This window comes from Panulirus ornatus, chromosome 52, assembly GCF_036320965.1.
Source record: "Panulirus ornatus isolate Po-2019 chromosome 52, ASM3632096v1, whole genome shotgun sequence".
Lineage (NCBI taxonomy): Eukaryota > Metazoa > Arthropoda > Malacostraca > Decapoda > Palinuridae > Panulirus > Panulirus ornatus.
This window is the reverse complement of record NC_092275.1, coordinates 14,191,587-14,218,982: the sequence shown is the minus strand read 5'-3', so window position 1 is coordinate 14,218,982 and position 27,396 is coordinate 14,191,587. Positions and strand designations below refer to the sequence as shown.

General features: G+C 45.2%; 1 protein-coding gene across 1 annotated transcript in view; it reads left to right on the top strand.

Annotated features, from left to right (window-relative positions):
• Positions 1-2,514: 2,514 nt before the first annotated feature.
• Positions 2,515-27,396, top strand: part of Nep1 (Neprilysin 1) — a 105,260-nt gene continuing 80,378 nt past the window's right edge. Inside the window, exon 1 of the mRNA XM_071692261.1 lies at positions 2,515-3,019. Coding sequence (XP_071548362.1) covers positions 2,611-3,019 — 409 coding nt within the window. The 5' untranslated portion in view covers positions 2,515-2,610. The remainder of the gene's footprint in view (positions 3,020-27,396) is intronic.

Here is a 27,396-nt window from a genome sequence, read left to right as displayed (position 1 = left end):
GATTGAAGGAAATCAACCAGACACGTGTGGTAGATCCTAACTACAGGAGTTGTGAGCAAGATAGGAAATAGAAAGTTAGATATACTAATGGTTCTCACAATCCCTAACTCTCAAACAACCTCATATGATGAGTTACATCTTTCTGTGTGTTGCTTTATCTGTAGGTGCTTGATGGTTTTATTTAGAGTTAGCATTATCTTTAAACGTTCATTGATATTCTTCTGTGCTAATGGTGTGTAGTTGAAGATGGCTGAGAGAAGAGTGAGGAAGGGGCTTGAAACCTTTCCCTTCTTGCATTCCAATTTCTTAAAGATGGAACAGAAGAAGAAGCCAAGCCAGGAATGCTCATCCTCCTCGAAGGCTCTGGCTAAAGTGTCTGAATGTATTCGGATGTAACCAAGACAGAAGAAGAAAGAGATTGGTAGTGTGTTTGAGAACAGGAACCTTGATGTTCTCGCTCTGAGTGAAACAAAGAGTAGGAGAGAAGAGTTTGGGAATGGCTTAGGGGTAAAGTCAGGGGATAGTTTGAGGGAGACGGCGAGAGATACGGAAGGGATAGCACATTTGCTGAAGATAGAGTTGTGGAAGTGTTTAAGTGTAAAAAGGTGAGCGTCAACTGATGTGAGTAAAAATGAGAGTAGATCACAAGAGGTAGGTAATCATTAGTGCTAATCAACCTGGCTACGAGAAAGGTGACGAAGAGAGGAGTGTGTTTTGGGAGTAGTTGAATGAGTTTTGATGCGAGAGACCAGGTATAGTCATGAATGATTTGAATGCGAATGTGAGCAATGTGGCAGTTGATGGTATAATGAGGGGATAGAGGGGATTCAGTAATGTAAATCGAAAAGGCGAACAGCTTGTGCAGTTGTGTGTTAAAAAAGAACTGGTGACTGCGAATACCTGTTTTTGAAAATAGGAACGTACTTAAGTATGCATGGAGTTGGAAAGATGATAAGCGAGCTTGATTGGATTACGCACTGACTAACAGGCGTGCAAAACAGACTCTTGGATGTGAATGTACTGAGAAGGGCAGCTGGTGTTGTCTGATCATTGAGTGGTGGAGGCAAGGTAAAGATTTGTAGAGATTTTCGGAAAAGAGGAAATAATGTGGGTGAAAGAAAGGGGTGGTGAAAGTAAGCTTGGCAAATAGGCTCGTATGAAGAGATACCAGGGGAGACTGAGTGTAGAATGGCTAAAGGTGAGAATAGATAAAGTTAAGGGAGTGGGTGAATAATGGAAGGTGTCTATGGAGACACTGCTGGCTTGTGTGAGAGAAGTGAGTGGTATGTCGACGCTGGGAGGGTAGTGAATGGTGGGAAAACGATATAAAGTTGCTGGTGAAAGAGAAAAGAAATGTGTATGGGCGCTACTCACAGGGAAGGAGTGCGAGTGAGTGGGATATGTACAAGAGGAAGCGAGAGGAGATCAAGAGAAGGTGAAGAAGCTGAAAAACAGGAAAAATGAGATTTGAGATGAGTATCAAGAAAATCAAGTAAGTATAGGATGTTTTGTAAGAAGATTAGTAGCGTGTGGAAATCAAGAGAATAAAGGGGAAAAACAAATGAGGAAGTGGTAACAGGCAGAGATGAAGGGAAGAGGAGATGGATTGAGTATCCTGAAGGAGTGTTGAGTGTATTTGATGACAAGGGGAGAAGGGGGCGGGTGTACGATGTGTTGGTCGGGAAGATATGAGATGCGAGAGAGTCATGGCAAATACTGTAGTGAAAGGAGAAGTGGTGAAAGCCGTGTGTGAGATGAAATGTGGCGAGGAGGCTGGAGTGGATGATATTGCACTTGAATTTCTTAAGTAAGGAGGTGACTGTGTTGTTGACTGGTTGATTAAGATTTTCATGGATCATGGAGAGGTCCCAGAGGATTAGTGGAATGCATGTATAGTGCCATTGTATAAAGGCAATGCGGACAGAGGTGAGTGCTCGAATTAGGGAAGTAACTGAGTAAATTGTACGGAAGGGCGGTGATTGAGAGGGTTGTGGCATGCATCGAACATCAGATCGAGGAAGAATAATGTGGATTCAGTAGCACTAAAGGGTATGTTTTCTTTGGAGAATGTGCGTGAGGAATACTTAGAGACGCAGAGGGATTTGTGTGTGGCATTTATGGATCTGGAGAAAGCATATGATAGAGTTGGTAGAGAAGTCCTGAGGAAGGTGTTATGAATATATGGTGTGGCAAGAAAACTATTAGAAACAGTGAGGAGCTTTATCAAGAGAGTAAGGAAAGTGTGTAAGGGGATAGAGGAGGGTGAGGGGTTCATGAAGAAGCTGGGTCTGCGGCAGGGGTGTGCGGCAGGGCTGTGTGTGGCAGGGGTGTGCGGCAGGGGTGTGTGGCAGGGGTGTGCGGCAGGGGTGTGAGTGAGGCAGGTGAGTGCCTGGTTGGGTGTGTGTGTGTGTGTGTGTGTGTGTGTGTGTGTGTGTGTGTGTGTGAGGGAGATGAGTGCGTGCCGGGGTGTGTGTGTGTGCGTGAGGCAGGTGAGTGCCTGGCGGGGTGTGTGCGCGGCGTGGCGTGTGGAGGGCTGGCGGGCGGGGCGGCCAGTGTTGAGGTAGTCGTCAGGGTGGTGGGACAGCGCCGCCTCCATGCTCTGACCTGGCCATGCTGCACACGGCGGACACTCACAAGAACGGGTTCGTGCCCGGGGGGAACAAGGCTGACTCTCTGCCTGCCGCCCGCGACGCTGCCCACCCCAGCGAACTGCTGCCTCTCAACAAAGTCGACGGCAGCAACGGTGACGCACAAAACGATAGCGGCGAAGTGCGAGTGACGATCCACGAAAATCCCCTACAGGAGGTGGACGCCTGGGGCAGCACCAACCCCCAGCAGCAGCAACAACAACAACAACAACAGCAACAGCAACAACAACAACAACAACAACAGCCCGCTGTCTCTAAGGGATGTGGAATGAGAACTGGTCTGGAGCGTCACCTGCTGGCCCTCGTCCTCCTGCTTGGCCTGGCCTGTGTCGTCCTCTTCTTGCTGCTCTTCCTGCGCCCCTCACTCTCAGGTATGTTACGCACTCCCTTTCTTACGTACGTCACACTCCGTCATTGCCAGGTACGTCACACTTCCTCTCAGGTACGTCACGTTCCATAATTCTCAGGTACGTCACGTTCTATGATTCTCAGGTACGTCACGTTCCATCATTTCCAGGTACATCACGTTCGACCATTCCCAGGTACGTCACGCTCCATGATTCTCAGCAACTCCACACTTATAACATTCTTAGGCAGGTCAGGCACTCACCCCCCCTCAAGCAGGTCACGCACTCACCCCCCCCCCCTCAGGCAGGTCACGCACTCACCCTCTCAGGCAGGTCACGCACTCACCCTCTCAGGCAGGTCACGCACCCCTCTTGTCCGTATGAGGCAGATCAGGTGCCCATCATTGTCGGTATAGTCATATACTCACCTTCTCTCCTTCACTGTGTCCGTGTGTTGACCACACCTGTATAGCGTCCGTGTGGTGATAGTACCTGTGTTCGTGTAAGTGTAGGGACCTGTAGAGTGTTCATGTGGTGATAGCACTTGTGTCTGTGTACATGAGAAGACGGTACCTGTGTCTGTGTGCGAGTGATGATAACACCTGCCCAGTATGTGTGTGGTGATACCATCTGTGCAGTGTATGTGTGGTGAAAACACCTCTGCTTTTCATGTGTGATGACAATACTTGTAAGTGTATGTCTGGTACTACTCCCGTGTATGTGGAGTTGTCTGCGTATGGTCACAACACTTGTGACTATGTGGGTATGGCTATAGCAGTAGTATGGTGACGCAGGACGGTTGTGGCAGCCGTGTGGTTATAGCTGAAGGATAGGGAGCCAGGGTTGAGCAGGACCCTCCATTTCGTCCACACATGATCACTCACTAGTTGTTAACACCACAAACCTGCTCCTGCAATGGTGCATGATGTATTCAGCCTATCTGCTGTTGTCCATGGTCTGACCTCAAGGTAACAGGTGATACCCACACGTATATCATCTCCATTTTAGTGATTCTTTTTTATTGTTCATGAATTTATTTCATTAAGAATATGCATAATACTGAGCAGGTAGACCGACATACACTCCTCCATAATGTTGTAATCTGAAGTACGAAAAGGCAGGATAGACCAGAGGGAGGTACATAGGAGACTGCCTGAGACAGTATAAACTAGAGGATAATACTTAGGGCAGTGCCTGAGACAGTATAAAGCAGAGGGAAGTACCTGGGACACTGCCTGGGGTAGAGTCAGAGGGCGTAGCGGGCGGCAGTAGCAAGTTTGAGGAAGAACCACTGACCAGTGGCACTCGCGAGAGGCACATACCCCCCAGTTGGCTGCCTCTACAACGCGTGTCTCTCATTTGAATGATGTGGTGATGATGAGGGGCTAATCACAGCAGTGTACATACAGTTAATTGACAGAGCGTGTCAGGCAGACGTGATGGCGTGAGGAGAGTGGTATACTGGAGGTGTGGGGTGGCAGCAAGGCGGGGTCACGAAGCGCCAGGAAGTTGATAGCAACTCTGACTAGAGCACGCGTGGAAAAGTGCAATATGAGGAAGAGCTAATGCCTCCATATCCCCAGACCAAACTAAATAAATTTTAACATTTCCCACATTATGAGACACATTTCCCACATTATGAGACACATTTGCCACATTATGAGACATTTCCCACATTATGAGACACATTTCCCACATTATGAGACACATTTGCCACATTATGAGACATTTCCCACATTATGAGACACATTAAGAAAGGTACAGATAACCTGTTCTATGAGGACATGATAGATCCAGCAGGACTACCACCGTAGGGAGGAAGTGAGGACGGAAACTCGAGATGGATATTCAATGATTACGTCCTCCTTCCTCTCACCTGGCCTCTCCCTGAACGCTGAACATCATATTATTTCCTGTGTGTAAATCACGTTGTCTTTGTATATTTTCTCCAGTGTAGGATACTCCGTTGATAAGTTATTACTTACTTCGGTCATGTCAATATATATCTATGGCTCACACGTCGAAGCTGACGCTCAGGACGTTTGCACAAGAAAGGTCGAATTTCCGTCAAAATAAACTTTCGTATCAGAGCGTTTTATTAGGCTAGTTAGTGTGTACCTCGAGAAATAAACCTCTTTTCGAAACCGAGATAATTTACGTAAGTTCTTCAAGTATTTCGTGTGACTTTAACTTTTGATGGAAGGGTTGCATCAGAGGCGGACACTGACCCACCTCAGCGTAGCAGTCCACCAGTGCAGTAATGTCAACCTCACTACCTTCCACAGCAACATGTTACTGTTATTTTAATTATCTCTTAATGATAAATCAAGAATCAGGGAGAATGCATCTGATGTTGTTGGATTCGCGGAAATAATGCGTACTACAGAGATGAGATCTTACCTGTTCTGCGGTGAGGGAGGAGGAAGAGGAGGAAGCACTGGAATCATTGCTTATCTAGAGAAGACAAACAGAGTAAGGCTGTTGTTGTTCTATGTAGGGAGGAGCTCAGCTCGAGGCTCAGACAAGCAAAATGGACATGACTGTAGACCCCCTGACAATATGGACATAGTTACTTGACTTGATGGTTGTATCTCTCGGTGAGTCTTGCTCCTCCTCCAGCAGGGGACACACCATGTACAAGCTGCATCCTCCTGTGATATTCTTTTACGTGTTGAGGTCCTGGAGTAAACTGTCTTAGTAACCCGCTTGGATTAATGGACGTCTTAAAGGTGTTCTTGTCTTTTCAAAAGGCCACTAAAGTCGGACAGCCATAACTTCTATTTGTCGGTCTCAAGAAAACTTCCTCGCAGCTAACGAACCAGTTAACACTCGTAATTTCGCTCCTCAGAATGATTTCTGGGTCGGAGGGCGTTAGGTAAGGGTATGGTTGGCAATGTTGCTGGTGAGTGCGTGGGTCGCACCGGGAGAGGAGCCTGACGGGTACAGTGCAACTACTCAAAATCACTATCTATACAATCCTACTGTTTGAAAACATGAATATATATAGAAATTCACACCACACAGACGTCTGTACGTACTTGTACTGTCATCTACAAAGCGCTAGATACCGTATTGTCTGTTTCCTTAAGGTTTTACCTACATATATGGCTTTACATTTGTCAGTTTGTTCGCTGTTTATAACGATGGTCGGTCACGTTCACATGCAAAGGATATTACGCTCTAAATGCCTTGTCGGAGAAGAGGCAACCCCTCTCCCTGTTAACCAGGCCGTCACTCCTCCTGCAGACAGTTTATGTGTACTCTGGCTCACCACCGACTGAACAAATGGTGCCAATCAACCCTGGCTTGTTCCCTCCCCGAAACAGAAGATACCCGTCAACTTTGCCTTTTTCTCAACCTAGACAGAAGACATCCGTCAACTGTAGCTTGTCACAACCGTAGTAGACGGTACACATCAGTAATGAAATCACATCTGAGGAAGGTGGTACCCTTCAGAACTTCATTACATCCCAGCAGATGTTTCCTACCATCTGTCGCAGTTGCCCAATATGTTTGCCTAGTACAGATGGTGTCCGATGCGCCTGCTAACGGTGATGCTGCCACCATCTGTGGCAGACGGTAGATTATGATCTGATCATCCTGATGCTGAAAGTTGAAGCTTTCATATGTACGAGTAAATAAAGGTAAGCTAACAGCAAACTGGCACATTTATGTTACATACAACTTACTCACAGCTAATCACCAAACAATCACTCACATATACATGTAGACTTAATCACATAAGTTTCCGTATGTAACTAAACACAAAAGAAAGAGGGACGTTCATGCGATAAACTGTTGTGTAGCTGTAACACAGTTGGGTACGCAACAACGATAACACCTAAATCAAACAATGATGTAGTTACCTGGACCAGATTACAGTGGAGGAGAACCTCGTCATACATGGCAGTGGTAGCAGCTGGTAGCTTGATGATCATTAGCAACACTGAGGTGCCTGTTGCCCTAGCGTGCTGCAGTACAGCCAGAATAGACGACCCTTGCTGTCATGTGGTCGTATGTACACTGGTGCAGGGAGATCGGTGGTGATCATGACGGGTGAAGAGATTTGGCACGTGACCTTGGGTGTGAGAAACCCAGACGGAATGACCCATGTAGGAGTCTTCAGTTGTGTGAAGATGTTGTCCAATGTTATGTGTGGGAAGGAGGGACTGTGGGCCGTTTTCTCTCGCTCGGGAGCTCCTGGAGGACGTTGTTAACTATGTACCTCCCAAACTGAAATCAGTTTCTTTACAGCTAGAGATAGATAGATAGATAGATAGATAGATGATAGATAGATCAAAGGATTGAGGCTCGTTGTGATTTCTTGAGGACGCTGGCATCAGAGGCGTTACCACGTCTCCAGCTCTTCAAGACAAACTCTTATCTGGGACATGTCGTCGAGATGTTGCTGGCCGAACTTACCACATGTGTCGTCCTTAGTCTCGCCTGCATGATTCCACCCTTCATTAGGTGTGGATAATGCCAGAAACACGCACTAACATATGCACGTAAATAGACGACTAGATTCATTTCACTATTCTCCAGCTTGACGTAGAATCTAAGGCTGTGAGGTCAGGGTTGGTGGGAGGAAGAGAGAGCCGTGTGTTAGGCTACAAAGGCAACTTACCGAGTTCGCCTGCATCATCACAAGCTCCGTCTGTCTGGATCACCTAACTCTTTTTTCATGGACTCTATGTGGAAACAGAGCTATTCGTAACTCTACGTGGAAACAGAGCTATTCGTAACTCTACGTGGAAACAGCTATTCGTAACTCTACGTGGAAATAGAGCTATTCGTAACTCTACGTGGAAACAGAGCTATTCGTAACTCTACGTGGAAATAGAGCTATTCGTAACTCTACGTGGAAACAGAGCTATTCGTAACTCTATAGTTACATACGTAACATAATACCTGTTAAATATAAAGCTGAAAATGACCTTAAATAACTCCAGCCATGTTTTCATCAGCCTCTATACTAATGATTAACTGTATCAACTGCGTGGCCAATAAGGACGACAACATCAGAGACCCTTTGAACACCAACACAAGCTGATGCTTTGTTGTCTTCATAGAACAAAAGGACGCAATTAATGAGAATTATAACCTATGGTCATTGTTCAGCTCAACCTCATGAAATGTGGTCTATTAGTCCCTTATACTTGTTTACTTCAGAGGTCAGTACTGGAAGAAGTAAGACGAGTTGCAGGATTCTAGGACACCAGTGGGAGGAGCTGAAGCAAAGGGTCTCAGGTCCTTCTCTGGATGGGTGAAGGAAGAGGAGAACGGTCTTAATAAGTATGATTCTCTGGTTCACTTGCCTAGAGGTAAAACATCGCAGCAGTGAGGAGGTAGAAGAGCGTTAGCTTCAGAGATTCGTTAGTTAACACAGTTAAAACGTCTTAAAAAGTTTGAGGTGTTTTAAGGTAAACAATGCCTTAACATGTATGTGGAGAGCAGGTGAGAGTCTGCCAGTCTTGGCGAAGTCGTGACTAAAGCCACCGTAAAATCCAGCGTGGGACGGACCTTGCTTCATGTACAGACGTGAAGTGAGAAATCTCTCACTTGCCTTACCTTATCATCATATTATCGGACACCTTGATAATCAAATTCATGGCATTTATTCCAAGATGAAATATAATTATAAGCCTGAACTATCAACATGCCGGAGTTTACTTGTCAAAGAAATGATGTAGAAAGAAGAGGAGGTTGTCCAGGTAAACCTTCCAGTAACATCTACTTTTAAAGTCATTATTTGCGAGTCTAGAGAAAGGTACGGAAACATAAAGTCTCGGGGGCATGTGAAGTAATCCATAGTAGACACAAGGGATTTAACAAGAAGTTAACTGCTTGCAGGAGAATTATTTTCCAGGTATTAACAGAACGAAATATTCCCGCCAACATAAGAACTCTTGTGAGGGAAGCATTTCAAGAAGTACTAAGTGTAGTCACGAGAGTGTTAAGCATATCTTGTATTGATTGAACTGCTCCCTCAAGGCCAGAGTTTGGCAGTCGATAAGCGGGAATGTGGACGTGTTAATTATTCTTCACAGGTGGAATGATATACTCAGGAAATCCGGTCTTTCGCAAGGGTTCTCGAGGTCAAGTTATATTATGAAGGTACAATGAAATAGGCACAAAAACGTTTGCCCAACTTCAGTAGAGTCCGTTCCTGTAACAAACACCTTCAGGTGATTTTTGCTGATAGTTCTGCAGGTAAAACTGAACTTTCTATGAGGAAACAGTTGACGGTATTGTTGACAATGGACACCATAACTGGAATGAGATCAAATCAGAAACATTAAAGCGTTTAGAAAGAGGAATATCCATAATGTACGTGTTAACCGAGCAGGCTTGCATCTGAGGCAAAGAATGTACGATTTCATTGCGGTAGAAACAGTTCTGAAGAATACAGTTTTATCGGAAGATTTTACACGAAATCCTGAAGATAACAAGAGTAAGAAAAACGTCAAATAATCGAGAGTTCCCGGCCAGATCACCTCTGACTGTCTCCTTGCTCCTTAATGATTTACATAAGCTGTAAGAAGAGGAAGGGGAAGACTAAACCTGGAAGTATAAGAGGTAATAGGCATCATATTATCAGAATGTGGGGGGCTGAGTACAACGTAACTGTTCGGATACTTTACCGATGGAAACGAGTCAATCCGAACGATAAATTCTATGAGAAGGATGAGGGAAAGCTGCGATGGGAGACGTCAAGAAAGGACAAGATGTCTGTGTGTGTAACTCTGTGGCAAGCGTAGTGAGAGACTGGAGCAGCATAATCAGGGACATCTGTCGTAAGTACAAGAGAGGATCATGCTTTGATTTTGCACAGAACGAAACTCAAGGAGAACGTCACCTTTTGAAGGAACCTCAGGGATTATAATGAAGTTGTCTATTAGACAACAATTGCTCATGGGCAACATCAAGTGAACAGACTAGTAAACACAGAGGAGGGTACCGGAGACGCCACGAAGTGTATCATCATCCCAAGATGGGCTACTCTTTCTCCCGCCTTTTTTGTGAGCGTTTAGACTTTCCAGTGTGTGCCATAACAATTCACACCACAGATGAATAGTGACACAAAATAAGGGACACAAAGTGGAAGAAGTAAAAGTTGGTGAAAAACTTTTAGGGAGCGAAGCGTGGACAGACTAACAACAGGGGCAGATGTACTACTCGCAAGGCAGCTGTAATGACACCCCAGCAGTGCTGACTACAGGGGCAGCTGTAATGACACCCCAGCAGTGCTGACTACAGGGGCAGCTGTAATATCCGGCTGGGATATATAAACTGCAGCGTTCTGTGTTTAATCCCAGAGCAGTTACCAACAGATGGGACAGGTGTACTAACTCTCAGGTCAGTAGGAGTAGCAGGGGTAGCAGGGGCCGGTGAGCAAGCATCTACCAGCATGATCGGGGGAGGAGGAGGCAGGCCAGCCTTGTCGTTGGCACAGCAGTGCCAAGTGTTTTATGGTTCCACTGGTCCCCTGTTACCCACTCCCGTACCACCTGCTCTGCTCTGTGTTTATCTTTTCTTTAGTTTGTTATCATTTATCCCGGATGTGTGTCCCAAGTATACCTCTGACCGTGACTGATGTTTAGGCTGATCACAATAAAAAGAATAAAAACATTACCGTTGGAAATCCTCTTGAAAGACGCATCCACACAGCTTCATTTATCCGAAAACAATCGTCACGAACGAAAACCATTGTTCGCTTGCCTTAGTGTGTACAAATCAGGTCATAAGGTCACAGGTGTGTCATTTATCACGCAGATTAGTGTCAGCAAACTTAACGGTACACGAGACAGGATATCGCCAAGTACAGTCGTTGCTGATACACGTGTGTGACCTTAGGTGATGCTTGATCAATGATACAGTCATGGGCCGGTAATGCTGCCGGAATGATGTGAAGACACACACCACAGTAGAGCCAGATGATGCGGTAACAAATACAGTGGGAAGTGCAGGTATGAAGTGAAACTACGTGCCATAGGGAAGTGCAGGTATGAAGTGAAACTACGTGCCATAGGGAAGTGCAGGTATGAATGACACTACGTGCCATAGGGAAGCGCACTTTGAAGGAACATCACGTGCCAAAAAGCCAAGTGACAAAGACGGTAATGACCTGACTATCATCTGAACCCAAGGAAGATCATATCACAGCGAGGGAGGCAGACCCTTGCTGTGTATCAGTGAGCCTCTGTCATGCAGGTCGTGACCTTGAGGGTCGATATCTGGTCAGTACTGTGTCGTCGGAATTCCTACTGAACGTTGCTTCTATATAGACGAGACGACCTCATGAATCTTCTGGAATCAATCGCTTGTCGATTGCCTTCGCGTGATGGTTCACTACATGGTGGGACACAGCTAGTGTGGTACAGTCAAACGTGGAGCTCCACACCTGTACCAGCGACCTTAACATCACCCAACACACAAAATGTTTCTAGGACATGTGATTCCCCGTCGTTCGTCTAACCTCTTCGTCAGTAATAGCCTCAGTTCTAACCGATTCTCTCAGTACATGTCTCCAGGTCTTCTGTGGTCTGTCTCTTCTCCTTGTATCCTTTCTTGTACCACTCTGGTATTCAACAACGTCTCATCTGCCATAAGTTCTACGTGACTACACAATCCTGAAAGACTTCATTTCTGCGCCTTTCTATGATTTATCTACACAGTGTAATTACGATTCTCGCATCTTCCATCTTTATTTTGTCTATGCTCTTAAGTATAGCTACGCTACGCATATAATGAATAATGCCTTATTTCTTTCACTTATCTTGATCTATGTGAATGTGGACATTAGAGGTGGGACGAGCTTTCCCTCATGTAAACTTCGTGAACACGTATTACTTGAATCATTCCTGTTCTCCAGAGCTGTTAACGCACCTCCAAACTTTCTCCCTCGTGTGGTGTCTTTTTACACCTTCGGCTTTCCCCCTAACGTCCGTACTAATATAACCAATACATCCATGTCTTCCTCAGACATTTAACAACACAATGTCAGCTGTATATGGCAATTTTAGGATCTTCATCCCTCGTATCCATGGGTCAGTATGACACGGCTATCACCCCATTCCGTTCTCATCTCAGGTAATGCCCCATCCATACAAACATTAGATACCTGATGTAACGCCATACAACCTTGATGCATTCCTACATCATCTCAGGAAACTCAGTCATCCTCACACCAGTAACTCAATACTGCACGTCTTCCATTATGAAAGCTCTTGATAGCAGCAGCTAAGTCTTCCATACACATCATCTAAAGTCAGAACACTGGATCAGTTATTGCACTCGTCATAACCTCCTTACCTCTCCACTATGGATCAATGATTGCATTGATTAGATAATGATTACCATCCTTAGTCACGAGCATTTTCCCAGACTCGACTACATTTAGCGTTATCTTACCTAAGTATGATCTTGGTAGATCAAATGTAACTGATATAGCTACAGTCTGCTGTGTGTGGCCAGAGTCTCCTCAGGCTGAGTGGAGTTCTGGACTGGCTGGACGATCCGTCTGGAACAGATCTCAGGACCTCGGCCATGGTCAGGCTACAGACTTGTCACCCGCTCATTGAGGACTTAATGAAAATTAAAAGGAAAAAAAAATAATCCCAGAGACAGCCTCTTTTATACAAGAAACCAAACCCACTTGTTGTGAACTGCTATTATGGTGACGAGTTACATCAAGTAAGATCACTTAAGCCTACTCAGGAAGGCTGTAGTAGGGTCAGATTCAGCACACTAGAGGATCCGGTGACACGGAACGCGAGTGGTTCTCACCACAAGGTGGTTAGTTGATCCTCGCCTGATGTGCAACGCTTAGTGATAACTCACTGCGCGGTACAGGGCGAGCTATCATAACTTGTACCAAGAAACTACGTTAGTTCCAACTTGGTTTTTGTTATGAAAACCAAGAAAAGCAACTCTGATATATTGCATTTTGATACAGTACGGAAGTATACACATACAGGTACAGCTATGTATACCTAGCCAGCCTTGCAGATGCTATTACTGCCTGGTGTGTTAAAGATAAGGATGGACTTCACACTTTTAAGTCGCTTCTTCCTTTTCTATTTGCTCACTAACTTGATCAGTCAAGGGCGGGCATCGTCCCCATTCATGCGACCTCCACACACACACACACACACACACACACACACACACACACACACACACACACACACACACACACACACACACACGCACAAACTGCTTCCAGTGCGTCCGGTCCCCGGTCATACACCATGGCATCATGTGTAGCAGCTTCACCTCAAGCCACTTCCCTCACCACATCCATGTCGTACGTGGGTCTGTATGTCCAACTGCTACATCTCACCTTGACCGACCTATTTATCTATCATCTTCCTTATCGTTTGTATGATTTTTTCATGCCATCTCCATTCTTTATTCATTTTGCACTTACCTACACCTTCTACGTTAAGCAAGGTAGTCATCTCCATTGCTCTTATTGCTGACCTAACCTGTTTATACGTATGAACTGAAGCCTACGTTTCAGCTTTAGTTTGGCTCATCAGCAAGTTTCTGCTAAGACGAACACTATATGATTCATGATTGACCTACAGCATTGATTCCTAGGCAACTAGGTCATGGGCCATTGATCGCCAATTAAGCTAACAGCAATATCTATCATCACGTCGCACAGCATACCACCAACCTCTTCCGCTGTGCTGGCCCAGGTCTGGCCGTCACGCGACTGCTCCTCCCTCAAATACACTGAACAAATTTAGCGGATGACTTGTTGAAGGACCCCAAGTCATGCCACAGCAATCACCTCCAGCAACTCCCTCCTCCTGAATGGTGCAGAACTTAGACATCCTCCACCTTGAAGTGGATGAAACGAACATCATCATATCCTTGACTGAGTAATAGTTTGTGACTGGAGTGTAGTTCTGGGTGGCTCTCACCGAGAACTTATGGGTCAGTGGGTGCTGCTGACACACTAGTGGGTGCTGCTGACGGAGCAGTGGGTTGTACTGACAAAACAGTGGGTGGTGCTGACAGAGCAGTGGCTGGTGCTGACACACTAGTGGGTGGTGCTGACATATTAGGGGGTGCTGCTGACGGAGCAATAGGTGGTACTGACAAAGCAGCGGGTGGTGCAGACAGAGCAGTGGTTAGTGCTGACAGAGCAGTGGGTGGTGCTGAGAGATCAGTGGGTGGTGCTGACAGATCAATAGGTAGCGCTGACAGAGCAGTGGGTGGTGCTGAGAGATCAGTGGGTGGTGCTGAGAGATCAGTGGGTGGTATTAAGTGATATGTGAGGGTAAGCAGACATACATATATCAAACTCGTAAAATGCTCTTGTAATTGTATGTCGTCGTGTCATAACCAGATAATATAAGACAAGTCAAGCCAAGTCATGGGGTAAATTAGAGAGGAGAAGGTTGTTGTGGTGGTGGTGTGGTGGCGGTGGTGGCGGTGGGTGTACATAGCAGTGTGGTAGTGGCTGGCCACGGCTCTCGCCCACCCTTCACTGACCCGCTAAACAGGAAGATACAATAATCCTCCTTCAACACTTGTGCTCAGCCAAGGCTCTGCCTCACTGTCATCACCTTCACTCTTATCACCACTACAGCTGTCATCACCATCCCACTCACTATCACCACCACAGCTGTCATCACCATCCCACTCACTATCACCACCACAGCTGTCATCACCATCCCACTCACTATCACAGTCACTATAACCATAACTGTAGTCACAATCCCTCTCACCATCCCAGTCACTATCACTGTTACGAGTATCATTATCCTTACCACTTACGATGTCATTGAATACTATCATCACTATCGGCCCCAACACTATTGATATCATCACTATTACACTACTGTTTCTGTAACTACTACTACTATTACTACTGCTGCTGCTGCTACTACTACTATTACTACTGCTGCTGCTGCTACTACTACTATTACTATTACTACTACTACTACTACTACTGCTGCTGCTGCTACTGCTACTACTACTACTACTATTACTACTACTACTGCTACTACTACTACCAAAAAACACCAATATCAATTACCACCATTTCACCTCAGTAACCTCCCGTTAACCACCACATCGCGCCGAACACGTTCCCACCACCATCATCATCATCATCATCATCTCCACCACTATTACCACTCTCACACCACCACCAGCATTGCCACCATCATCACCGTCACCACCAACGCCACCATCACCACCACCATCACACAGCTCTGAGGCAGCAGTTCAAACTCCATTGTCGTATGGCCAGTACATCATTAGGGAACACGGGTCGTGAGGTAAGCAACCAGTGCCTTCCCTGCAAGGACATGGGTAGGGCAGTGTCAGGTACTTGGACAGTGTCAGGTACGTGGACACTGTCAGGTACATGGACAGTGTCAGGTGTAATAATAGACCATATATACATAAGAAATCACAATGGAGAGCCACCTCTACGTACAATCCTGGCTCCTAAGCTTGATGAGCGAAGCTTGCCATACTGGGTTGGTGCCCAGCCCGTACCAACCTGGCCCTCCCAGGTATGCTGGTCAGCTTCGCCCCTACCTGAGTGGCTTTAATCAAGGACGAACACACAGTGCAGGTGTTGGTCAGGGTTGGAGGGGACGCTGGTATGACCACCGCTCCCTGGTCATCATCATAATGACTGAAGCACTGCTAAGGTTGTCCCAAACAATAACTGAACCATTAGTAGAAATATTGTTGACTCGTCTCTTATCAAACGTAGCAGAAATATCCGTGCGAATCAAAATGTTGGTTTATATAACGATCGTAAACATGTTTCCCAGAACATAGGTTAGATTGCTTGTGTTCGTTGTGGGTGACACGTTCTGTAATCACTTTACCTGTCTCTACATTCACTAGTCTGTCTTGTCAGATGACGGTTAGCATATCACATTCTGGTTCTCTATACCTGCTCTCAGTCTTAATGATGTACCATACGAGACCTACTGACGCATCATGTGTGCTAGACATACGTTATGAATAAGATAATCAGGACAAGTACTGAGCGTTGCGGTGCACCATTAATCAATTTTACTAATACGGGTGAGCAGAAGGCTGGGCTGCCGTGAGGTGTGGATTTGGTGTTGATCTGAGAGACTGAGTGCGGACACCAGACGGCACGTTAGAGGTAAAGCTCAGGCCATAGCAAATACACCAGACGTTACGTTGCAGATGCGCGCTAAACTAGAAACCCAACTGTACACTTAGAGAGCCATGAGGCTAGAACACGTAGACCAGACTGTACACACGAGGGACACCACAGTACACACACCACACTGGGTGTACCTCTCGCTTACAGGTCCATATGCCATCATACGAGGGACTGAATGCAACTGTTATGAATCTATTGATTTCTGGGATATGAAATACCACGTAGACTTTGAGGATTTTTCTCAAGAAAGAACAAGAGCTGGTGGAGGAAGAACTCCCAGTCCACAATAGGTTCATTATTGTTTACTCCCTAGTAAGAAATATAAGATCCTCTTGTTACCACTGTTAGGATTATGAGGACTACTTTACCAACCATAGAAAGTGAAACATGCATGAAGTGTTGGAATCTCATAAGTTCTTTCTTTAAGCCATGTAATATGGTCCTGATTCTTGTCAAAGTGTAGTGTTATAATGAAGATACCTGTAGTACGGAAGATTACAACAACGTTTCTATGTTAACTTGTATCAAGACGTCAAGAGAGAGAGAGAGAGAGAGAGAGAGAGAGAGAGAGAGAGAGAGAGAGAGAGAGAGAGAGAGAGAGAGAGAGAGAGAGAGAGAGAGAGAGGAGCACTGCAGTTCACAGTCACTGACGGCGTATCCTAAACTCACCCAGTTTTCTGAGGAACATAAACCAAGATTCCCGCGCGTAATCTCATTAGATCTTGTCTGGTGTGTTGAGTTAAGGCGAGTGTTGAGTGACGAGGCTTATACGTGTTGCTCTTTGGCAGGTACGTAGGATGGGGTACCACAGTGGACGTGCGTGCCAACGGATCCAGACCAAGGTAAAGTTACCAGTATAAAAATCTTCATTTAGTATCTAGTTCTGAAACTCCACCAGAGAACTGACAACAGTTGTCTGGAAGTACCAGCGATACAACATCACGGAAGGAACAACATGGCTTGCTAACGCTTGGCCGATACACCACGGGGGCACTGAGCTGCAATTTTCAACTTGTTTATCTTCCTGTTATAGACTGTTTGTGCTGGTCTACTCAGTTGCATGCAAGAAATTCAAATATTTATTACAATTTTACATCCATTGCTCTTTTCCCAGTTTATCAGTTTTGTTACTTTTTATGCCTTGCCACAACAGCCTTGGGTATTTGATAATCTCTCCTCGTTGCACACAACACTCTCTTTAAAGGACTCGACGCCAAGTAGAACAGTTTTGTCATGCTTTACCCAGAAGATATTCAGGGTACAGACGTGACACATCAGGAGGAATTCTTGTATTTATTGTACGACAAGTTTGTCTCTGGGGATTCATTACGCTTCACGTCTCGTGAGGCACCTCGTCCTAAAAATCTTCAACTCTCGGAAACACTGATTACAGCATATCTACGAGTGTATACTGTACGAGTATACACTGTACGAGTATACACTGTACGAGTATACACTGTACGAGTGTACACTGTGCGAGTGTACATTGTGCTGACGTCTTCGTACTTTTTATTCTCGTCAGACATGTACTCAGCGTTGGTACGCAATACACTCTTCAAGAAGACCTTCTTTTTCGTACGAAAGAAAAAGCCACATCGATGGTATAATTAGGAAAATGCCTCAACGCTACAGTTGGATTCCTGTAAAGATTTTCACTTTTCAAAAATGTTAAAGAACCAAACAATCCGTAGTTGTTGTCCATGTGAGGAAGAGAACCTCATGTTGTCATAAGCAACAACAGATTAGTTTTAGCTTTGAGTAAACAAATTCTGTAAAGATATATTTCACTGATAAAGGAATTGTTTGCTGTAAATATTACCAACAGAGAAAAATACAATGACCATGGAGGAAACAAAGATACGTATCTTTGTTTATATATTTCTGATATGTATGACATACAGCAAAAGAAATACTGTGATATTACCCTTAAGTGAAACACGGACAATACTACGTCAGAGATGAAAAAGCAATATCCTCGTGTTGGTTATGACAACACGTAATATCCTTACCTTCATATAGCATTTGGGCGACATTGTCTGCTGGAGTCTATATCCCGTCTACGTCCCTGAGTCCAATATGTTGGGTCTGTCTATGAGGGAGAACGTCGTCCCACAACGGTGCCCTTCATACCTCATGGTGACTGCTCGTGTCTCCCTCCCTCACTGTACCTCAATCACCAACTTCTGTTCTCTCTCTCGTTTGGTATTTCACGTTCCCTGACGCACACGTTCTTCTGACCTTCTAAGTATACCATATCAGTTCCTAGTCCTTCAGTACATCGATTTCTCTCTCTCTCTCTCTCTCTCTCTCTCTCTCTCTCTCTCTCTCTCTCTCTCTCTCTCTCTCTCTCTCTCTCTCTCTCTCTCTCTCTCTCTCTCTCTCTCTCTCTCTCTCTCTCTCTCTCTCTCTCTCTCTCTCTCTCTCTCTCTCTCTCTCTCTCTCTCTCTCTCTCTCTCTCTCTCCTACCTGTCACCCTTGGCCTAATATGACCGTCCATCTCCCTCTGCCTCGCGTTTATGATGCCGGCATTGCTTCCGACTCTTACCTCCTGTCTCAGCTGAGAACCTCGTATTGGAACATTAGGTTTCCCTCCTTCCCACGTACTGCCTCATCCCTCAGTACCCTTCCTCACCCGCTCTGTCTCTTCATATAATGCCTAAGTGTCCTTCAGTCGCTGAGTCTGATCATATAACCCCTCAGAATCTTCCCTCAGCTGATGTGTTCCTGGATATAACCTCTCAGTATCCTCCTTCAGTCAGTGTGTCCCTGTCATAACACCTGACTGTTCCGGTTAAATCATTTGTTGAAGTTTATGTCACATTTCTCAAGCACTATTGCTGGTCACTTCTCGTCTCATCTTCAGCATTTCTGTTCTTATTTGTTCATCTTCTCTTCATATCACATCCGCCGAGCCGGTAGATAAGGATATAATGGTGCTTCTTGAATGATCCTTACACCATTCCTTTCTTATCTTGCTCATTTCTCTCTTCTGTCCTGCACAAGCCTCCTCTACCACACTTATAGCCAGACCTCACTCAAGGAGCTACTCATCCACCTAAATCTTGACCCTCGACCTTTACCTTAAAAAGAGCGCAACTATGATGTGAACATAGCTGGAAATTTTTCCAGGAAATAACTTGACCCGTCTTACCTTCTCTGTTAGTGTTCAGTTCTGATGCATTATTCACAAAGTGACCTTAACTCCTGAAGTTTGAAACTAAAGATTCTATGTTCAGACACACACACACACACACACACACACACACACACACACACACACACACACACACACACACACAAACACACACACACACACACACACACACACACACATACACACACACACATGTTCACACACACAGACATATATGAATGTGTGTGTGTGTGTGTGTGTGTGTGTGTGTGTGTGTGTATGTGTGTGTGACCATTTTTTCTGGAATGAATGACAATGTAACAAGAAGATTGGTCAGGGCAGCACTAGATGTCTCCACATACTGTTTACCTTTCCTCCTTATCTCTTATCTTGTCACGTCTTACTGAGCGCTTCGGGTTCCCCTTCTGTTGGCTGCTGTATCAGGTCCGGGTGCTGGCTTCCATACTGATGGGAATCTGCCAATATGAGCCCCGGGATGTCTGGGCCAAGTTATCCTCGCAAATAAATACTTACTAACTCTAGTCAGGGATGAACCATGGCATGTTGCAGGGAAGAACCTGTTCTGCGAGACAGTTCTGGGGAGCCATATCACACAACAGAGTGATCATCATAATGCTAAACATCTGTGTGATATTTGAGACAACATCGCACACGTGGGGGTTTCCACACACAAGGTACAGAATAGTCGAAATCGATATCCAACATAACACTGAGAACTGAGAGTTAAGCAAATCAGGAAGAAAAAAGAAAATGGATGTTCGCATAGATTAAGAAAACAAAATACCTTAAACTATACATATCATAAAACATTACGAAGTCTTCCCAATACATGGTGGAGTTAACCTTTACCCTGGTCTGGCATACGTGTGAGTGAAGGCTGAAAAGTGTGGTCGACACTAGGCAGGAGAGCGATCATAGGCATGCATACAGCTTCAGTGAACGGGACAAGTTTCATATGAATATTTGAGCAAGTAAATGTTTCTTTGGACGACACATATCTACGTTATGTAACTGTGAAGGGAAAGTATCTGGAGAGCTACTTCCCCTGCAATACATTCGCTTTTGTCACCTGATCTGTTCGTCCACCTGAGTCTCATACTAATTGAAAGAACATCCTGTACCCTGAGCCACGTCCTTATGGGTCTCAACCAACTCGTGTCTTCTCTTCCAGTTGCTGTAGAGTCTTCTTTTAGAACCTCACAATGACCCCATTTTCCCCAGTTATTCTCTCAATACTCTTCTAAAACTGCCAACAATCTTTCCTTTTACATCCATTTTCCTTGAGCGGGAAGTATCGGAGTCTCAGTCATTCATAGCCAACATCACATAACACATGTTGCAACCTCCACGTCTTACCAGGCTACAGTATTAGAGATTCTGTGTTCAGATCATCCACGAAGATACAACTGAAGAATAAAGAAATTCTGAAGAAAATCACGGGTGATAACTTCTCGGTTCAGTGTGGCAGGAGAAAGCTGTGTTGGGAGAGAGGGGGACGTGCAACGGGAAGTATTCAGTATCTCGTAGGAAGTTTAGAAAGATGCGTATCAAAGAAGCAGCGAGGGAGTTGAAACTACAGAGACAGGGAAAGCAAAACGAAGAAGAGATAACCTCAATAAACTTTGAAAAGAAAGCTTCAGGAAATGGTGAAACTGCGTCGATGAGGACGTCAGAAGATAGACATATGATCAGTCTGATAAAAATAACTGTGACATATTGAAATCTCACTGAGATAGCGTTTTACCTCAGCCATAAGTTGAATGCTGGAGTCCCTGGGAGGCTTGTCCATCGAAACAGTTTAGAGGAGGAAACCAGGAAACACTGGCACATTATGTGGTCGGTTAATGTTGGAGAAGTAGTTAGGTCAGGGTGAGAGGCTGGAGTGCAAGAACTGACCTAGAGAATGTTAAGGGTGACAGGCCAAGTGTTGCACGTATCTTTTCCTACACTATGTGCTACACTTGCAGCAACACCTGCAGCAACACCTGGGTATGGTCTGACTTTGAAGCCAGAAGTAAGACAGGAATATGTCATGCTCTCATGAATGTTTAACATCTACGTAGATCAACTGATAAGGGAGACACTACCATGAAATGTTGCGAGGTGTTCCAAGCCCCACAGGGACAGGGAAGAGGATACTTTAGCATGTAGTGTGAGGGACAATATTGTTCTGACGACGGAGGCACTGAAGGATATAACAAGGGATAGTTTAAAGAGGTGAAAGGATCGTATCACTTATTCTGCAAGTGATCATGAGAGTACCTGTGAGAGAATAACATATCGTAGTGTTGGAAAACCGTAAAGAAGTGAAAGGTTTCATGTTCTCGCTATGGAAAGAATGAGTCTGACTTTCAACTCACAGATCAGGTAGAGAATGTAAGACATCGAAGTTGTAACGAAATATAGACGAAAGTAAACGTAGCTGAATCCGACGATGATACGTGAATAGTGACAAGAGGTTATATGAAGATATATGGAAATGATTGGGGCCACCACAAACTGGCTCGTACATTCAGATGACGAACGGAAAATGTAGACAAAGAAGGAAATGGTTGATGAAGTAAGGAGGGGAACGAAGGTGGTCACTATATATACATGTCTACGGTTATCGTTCAGACACAACGTATAACATGGAAAGTAATTTTTCCAAAACGATGAGGAGAAGCAAAGAAGCAAGGAGAGAGAGAGACCGAGGGGTGAGGTGGCAGGAGAGGTTCGGGTGCGTGTCAGTAGGGGTGGTGGCATGCAGGAGTGCTGGGAGATGTGAATAAGACAGGATTCTGCAGGAGCCACCATGCTCCTCTACTGAACATGACCGAAATATCTCTGATACCCAAACAGTTCCTCTTTTTTTATCTGGTTTTGTTATCTTTTATGGTAATAACCTGAACCTTACTTCACACGACCTTTGTAGAATGATGCGGTGCTTGAGCTGGTCAATGCAAGGTGGCTATGGTCAGGAAAGAAAAAAGACTATGTTTAAAAACCTCTGGTGACGTTCATTTATTCATGTGCAGACGGACTCTCTTACAGGAACTTCTTAGATGCCTTGTTCTAAGTGGAACTGAGTAGCAATATCAGCTGCTCAGTGTTGGAGTATACCGGTCATGGAGTGCTAACTCCGGAGATGTACACCATGGCTGGGACCAAACTGGTTACCTCATGATGGACAACTCACTTCACAGCATCAAATGGAATCATACAGTGTCATGTAGCTTCCCAAAGTTGGTTTACGGATGTGTTTATACGAAATGTGGTAATATTTGGCATCATGTGTCATACAGCAGGGAAGACCTATCTTGGTAACATGCTATAACAATGTATTTTGTTGTCCTCGGCTGTAGGGGCAATTGAGCCTTGTGGTTTACGATTACTGAGCTGTTTTAATGACCACTTGGAGCATCACTGATGATTGAGTCTGTCATACCAAAGATCCTCCATACCTACATGCATTTGATAAGACTGTATATAGGAAAGGATAAGTTTCAGTTCTTACAAGGCAAAAATAGAATTCCTGCAGGTAAGTGTTAATGGCTGAGAGGGAACGTACCCTGGGGCAGCCAGCAACCATCCCCTGTGATAACAGGGACAATACACTCCACCCTGGGCGCCCTGGCAACACTTGGATGTTTATCTTCCCACGGCAGCAGTATCAGGGCCTCGCGCGCCTGCCATCTACTGCCATGGCTGTATTGTGGTCAACAGATCCCTCACTCCTCCTTGTCTAGGATATGTAGACGATGAAATTACATCAGTTTACTGATAGATGTATGATGGATGTTACGACGATGAGGAACGCGTGACATTGGAATATATCACATGACGTGAGTGTTGTAATGGCTCTCCCAGGTCACATTAGGCATTCCTAGAAAGAGAGATATTGATGCACGAGAATTGGATAACAAAAGTCTGTAATGAAAGATTTTCTTCACGAGAGGATGCAGAAGTTCGTCTCAATATGACAAATGTTAGTAAATGTTTGTAACTGTAACAAAAATATTAGACCATGTATGAATTAGTGTATATGATCAACATGGCACTACTGCAGGAAAGATGGAATAAATGAATCACTATTTATGATGACAATGATGTAATCTTGTCACTGGACGTCATATGTGTCTAAAAATTAATATAAATTGCTTGAAATTTTTCGGTAAAACAGAGTAAAGAACGAGTCTCCATTAATTTGTGAAATATGAGGCTGTCAACAGCTTGTCAAGGGAATCACTTCAGTAATCTATTGCAAACTGTATTTTGCCGGCTAGATGAAGAGAAATTCAGATTAGCAAGAGAGAGAGAGAGAGAGAGAGAGAGAGAGAGAGAGAGAGAGAGAGAGAGAGAGAGAGAGAGAGAGAGAGAGTGAGAGAGAGAGAAAGAGAGATGTGGGTGGTGGTACAGGTGTGTGGCTCACCAGTGGACATACTCAAGTCAGGGAAAGTGATATCCAGTTGTAACGTCGGCCTGGGTCCCTCCTGCCCAGCAGACGTGCCCCACATGATGGCCTCCCATCACTCCAGACCTGCTAACGTCCCACACTTCCCTCATCCCGCTCAGGACAACCACAACTCCAGCCGTAACCTACCCTACCCACCCACAACCTTGACCCCATAATGCGCTCCTCTCACAATTACTTACATCTCAGTATCCACTCCCTTGCCCACACACCACACTATAGATCATCACTCACGGTTCTATTTCTAACCAAACAGCCCACACCCTTGTCCGCCCATTTCATATTGCCAACGCAACCTGCTCCACTCACCCAACTCATCCTCATTTGTACCCATTCTTAGCATCATTTTTATATTTGTCATGATCATTACATTTATCATTATCATTGGCAATGATATTATCATAATCGTTTTGGTATTAGATTCCAGAGGGACACCACAGGTGCTGGTGTCATAGTCTGGCAGAGTGTGAGAGGTGTAAAGTGAGAGTAAACATGAACAAAAGTGAGGTAATGAGGTGCAGCGGAGTCCCACATGAGACAGGATAGTCTAAGTTTAAACTGGGGGAGCCTGGAGGAGGTGGAGTGCCTCACCTTCCTGGAACGGGACGTGGTAGTGGATGTAACTTGAGGACCGAAGTGAGTCGTGAGGTGAAAGAGCGGAATAAGTTTCTGGGTACATTGAAGAATGTGTGGAAGGTAAGGTTAGTGTCTGGAAACGCAGAGATGAACATGTTTGAAGGTACGGTTGTCTCAACAGTCAGGGAAGTCTTGGGCCATGAATACAAAGGCAAGGAAGTTAGGTTGAATGTGTTGGGCATGTGTTATGTGAAGGACTGAATCATCGAGTAAGGTGAATTGATGAGGCAGGTGGAGCAGTCTGTGTAGGCCGATCATCGGGTACTGATGGGGTTCGGTCACATTATGAGGATAAATGGAAGAAGAAGAAGGATTATGAGGATCTTTGCCTCCAAGGTGGAAAGAGCAAGGGTGAGGAGACACGGGAGGTGGAGGGATGGAGTAAAGGAGGCTTTGTGGTACTGGAACGTGAGCATTTAGGTGGATCGATGTGGCATTATGTGGTAAGTGTGGTGGATCGGGGGTGAGGGGGGGGGGAAGTGTTGTCAGTGGACTGAACCAGAGAATAGGCAGAAGTCAAGCTAACCATGGACGCCGCCCCTCAGGGCGGAAGAAGTTGTTAGGTACACATACATACGCCAAGTTATGAACACTACTTCTCCTCCTCCTCCTCTTCTTCTTCTTCTTCCTCTTCATAACGATCATTATCATCGTTAATAACATGATACTATAATACTAGTGCCCCCCCTAACTACCCACACCCCAGCCACCACCCCCCACATGCCCTTCATAACGCCGCTTTGACCAGTGTGGAGGAAGGCCAGCGGGTGGAAACTGTTCAGTTTCTATTCTAAACAATTTTGTTGCAACAATAAAGTTGCCGCGATGAAGGCTTTGCCTCAGTCCTTGAAAATTATTCGCGCATGAACTGGACAGAGAAATAATGGTCGGTTTAAAGATTCCAGGAAATCTGAGCGAAATTATAATACATTTTTAATTTGTGTACTGACATCCAGCAGACCTTCCAGCCCGTGTGTCTTACCCTGCCACACTCGTACTTGCTCAGGCACAGTCACTACACAGACTTGTTCCTCCAAGTCCACATGGAACCTCTCCTTCTTACCCTCCCTCCTCTCTGCCCTCGAGGAAAAGTGTAGCAGCGAAGGAATAAGATAACCAAAGGAAAATATCGCCGATAAAACCTTACTTCCGCTGGAAGTGAGGACGCATTAGGACGACCTTCCTGGAAACAGCAGCCAGTGTGACCTTAGTCACACATGCCAGACACGGTGGCCAACAGACAGGATGACAGTGGCCGGCACCATGACGGGGTTCCTGCGTAGTGTGGTCAACAGGTAGTAGAAGGATGCGGTGGATCCATTACTACTGATGATGGTAGTGATGATGTAGGTTGTAGTGATGGTGATGGTTGTAGTGATGGTGTAGGTTGTAGTGATGGTGTAGGTTGTAGTGATGATGTAGGTTGTAGTGATGGTGTAGGTTGTAGTGATGGTGATGGTTGTAGTGATGGTGTAGGTTGTAGTGATGGTGTAGGTTGTAGTGATGGTGTAGGTTGTAGTGATGGTGTAGGTTGTAGTGATGATGTAGGTTGTAGTGATGGTGTAGGTTGTAGTGATGGTGATGGTTGTAGTGATGGTGTAGGTTGTAGTGATGGTGTAGGTTGTAGTGATGGTGTAGGTTGTAGTGATGGTGTAGGTTGTAGTGACGGTGGTGGTTTGTAGTTATAGTGATGGTTGTAGTGATGGTGGTGGTTTGTAGTTATAGTGATGGTTGTAGTGATGGTGGTGGTTTGTAGTTATAGTGATGGTTGTAGTGATGGTGGTGGTTTGTAGTTATAGTGATGGTTGTAGTGATGGTGGTGGTTTGTAGTTATAGTGATGGTTGTAGTGATGGTGGTGGTTTGTAGTTATAGTGATGGTTGTAGTGATGGTGGTGGTTTGTAGTTATAGTGATGGTTGTAGTGATGGTGGTGGTTTGTAGTTATAGTGATGGTTGTAACTGTGTCAAGGATGATGGTGGCGGTGATGGCCGCCGTGGTGTTGTTGACGCTGTTGTGGGGATGGTTGTGATGGCTGTGGCAGTTGTGGTGCTACTGGTAATACAGACATTTGTGCCACCAACAATCCTCACGAGATAAAGTGATAAATTCACCCCAATAAGATCAAGGTCAACAACCGTCGACCGAGTAGTGAACCCGACGCGTTCAGGATGCGACACGTCCACACCACAACAAGAGCAAGAGTCGTGCCTTTAATAGTCGACAAACAGTTTAGATCGACACACTAAACGTTGAGTAAACCACAGATAGCTGTCCCGCTTCAACTGATACATTTAGGAATGTTCAAACGGATGAAAAAAGATTTCCTCTTTTGATAATACTGAACACTACTGCAATGGCTCAGGTCATCCACACTTTCCTTACTCAGTGAATGATGAAGCTTTTGGCTTGGCTGTGACACAGAGTATGTACTGCCCTGGGGTTGGCTTGGCTGTGACACAGAGTATGTACTGTCCTGAGGTTGGCTTGGCTGTGACACAGAGTATGTACTGTCCTGAGGTTGGCTTGGCTGTGACACAGAGTATGTACTGCCCTGGGGTTGGCTTGGCTGTGACACAGAGTATGTACTGTCCTGGGGTTGGCTTGGCTGTGACACAGAGTATGTACTGTCCTGGGGTTCAGCAGGTTATTGAAAGTCATTACCACAGATGTAACAAACTCAGATCTGGACACAAGAATACGGAGCTTGTTGAATGGTTCACTTTGGGCAGATCTCCCCCTCTCTTTGTGCTCTCGTTCGGATGACGCAGGAAAGGTACACACACACACACACACACACACACACACACACACACACACACACATACACACAAACACACACACACATGAATATAAGCATACTTACACAGGTGCGTGAGTATGGCCAGACGCACATGCATAAATCCTACACACAAAAATGGGTTTAGTCACACACTCTCCCAAAGTCGCCAACACAAAAGAACCAGGAAAAGATGATCATAATGAT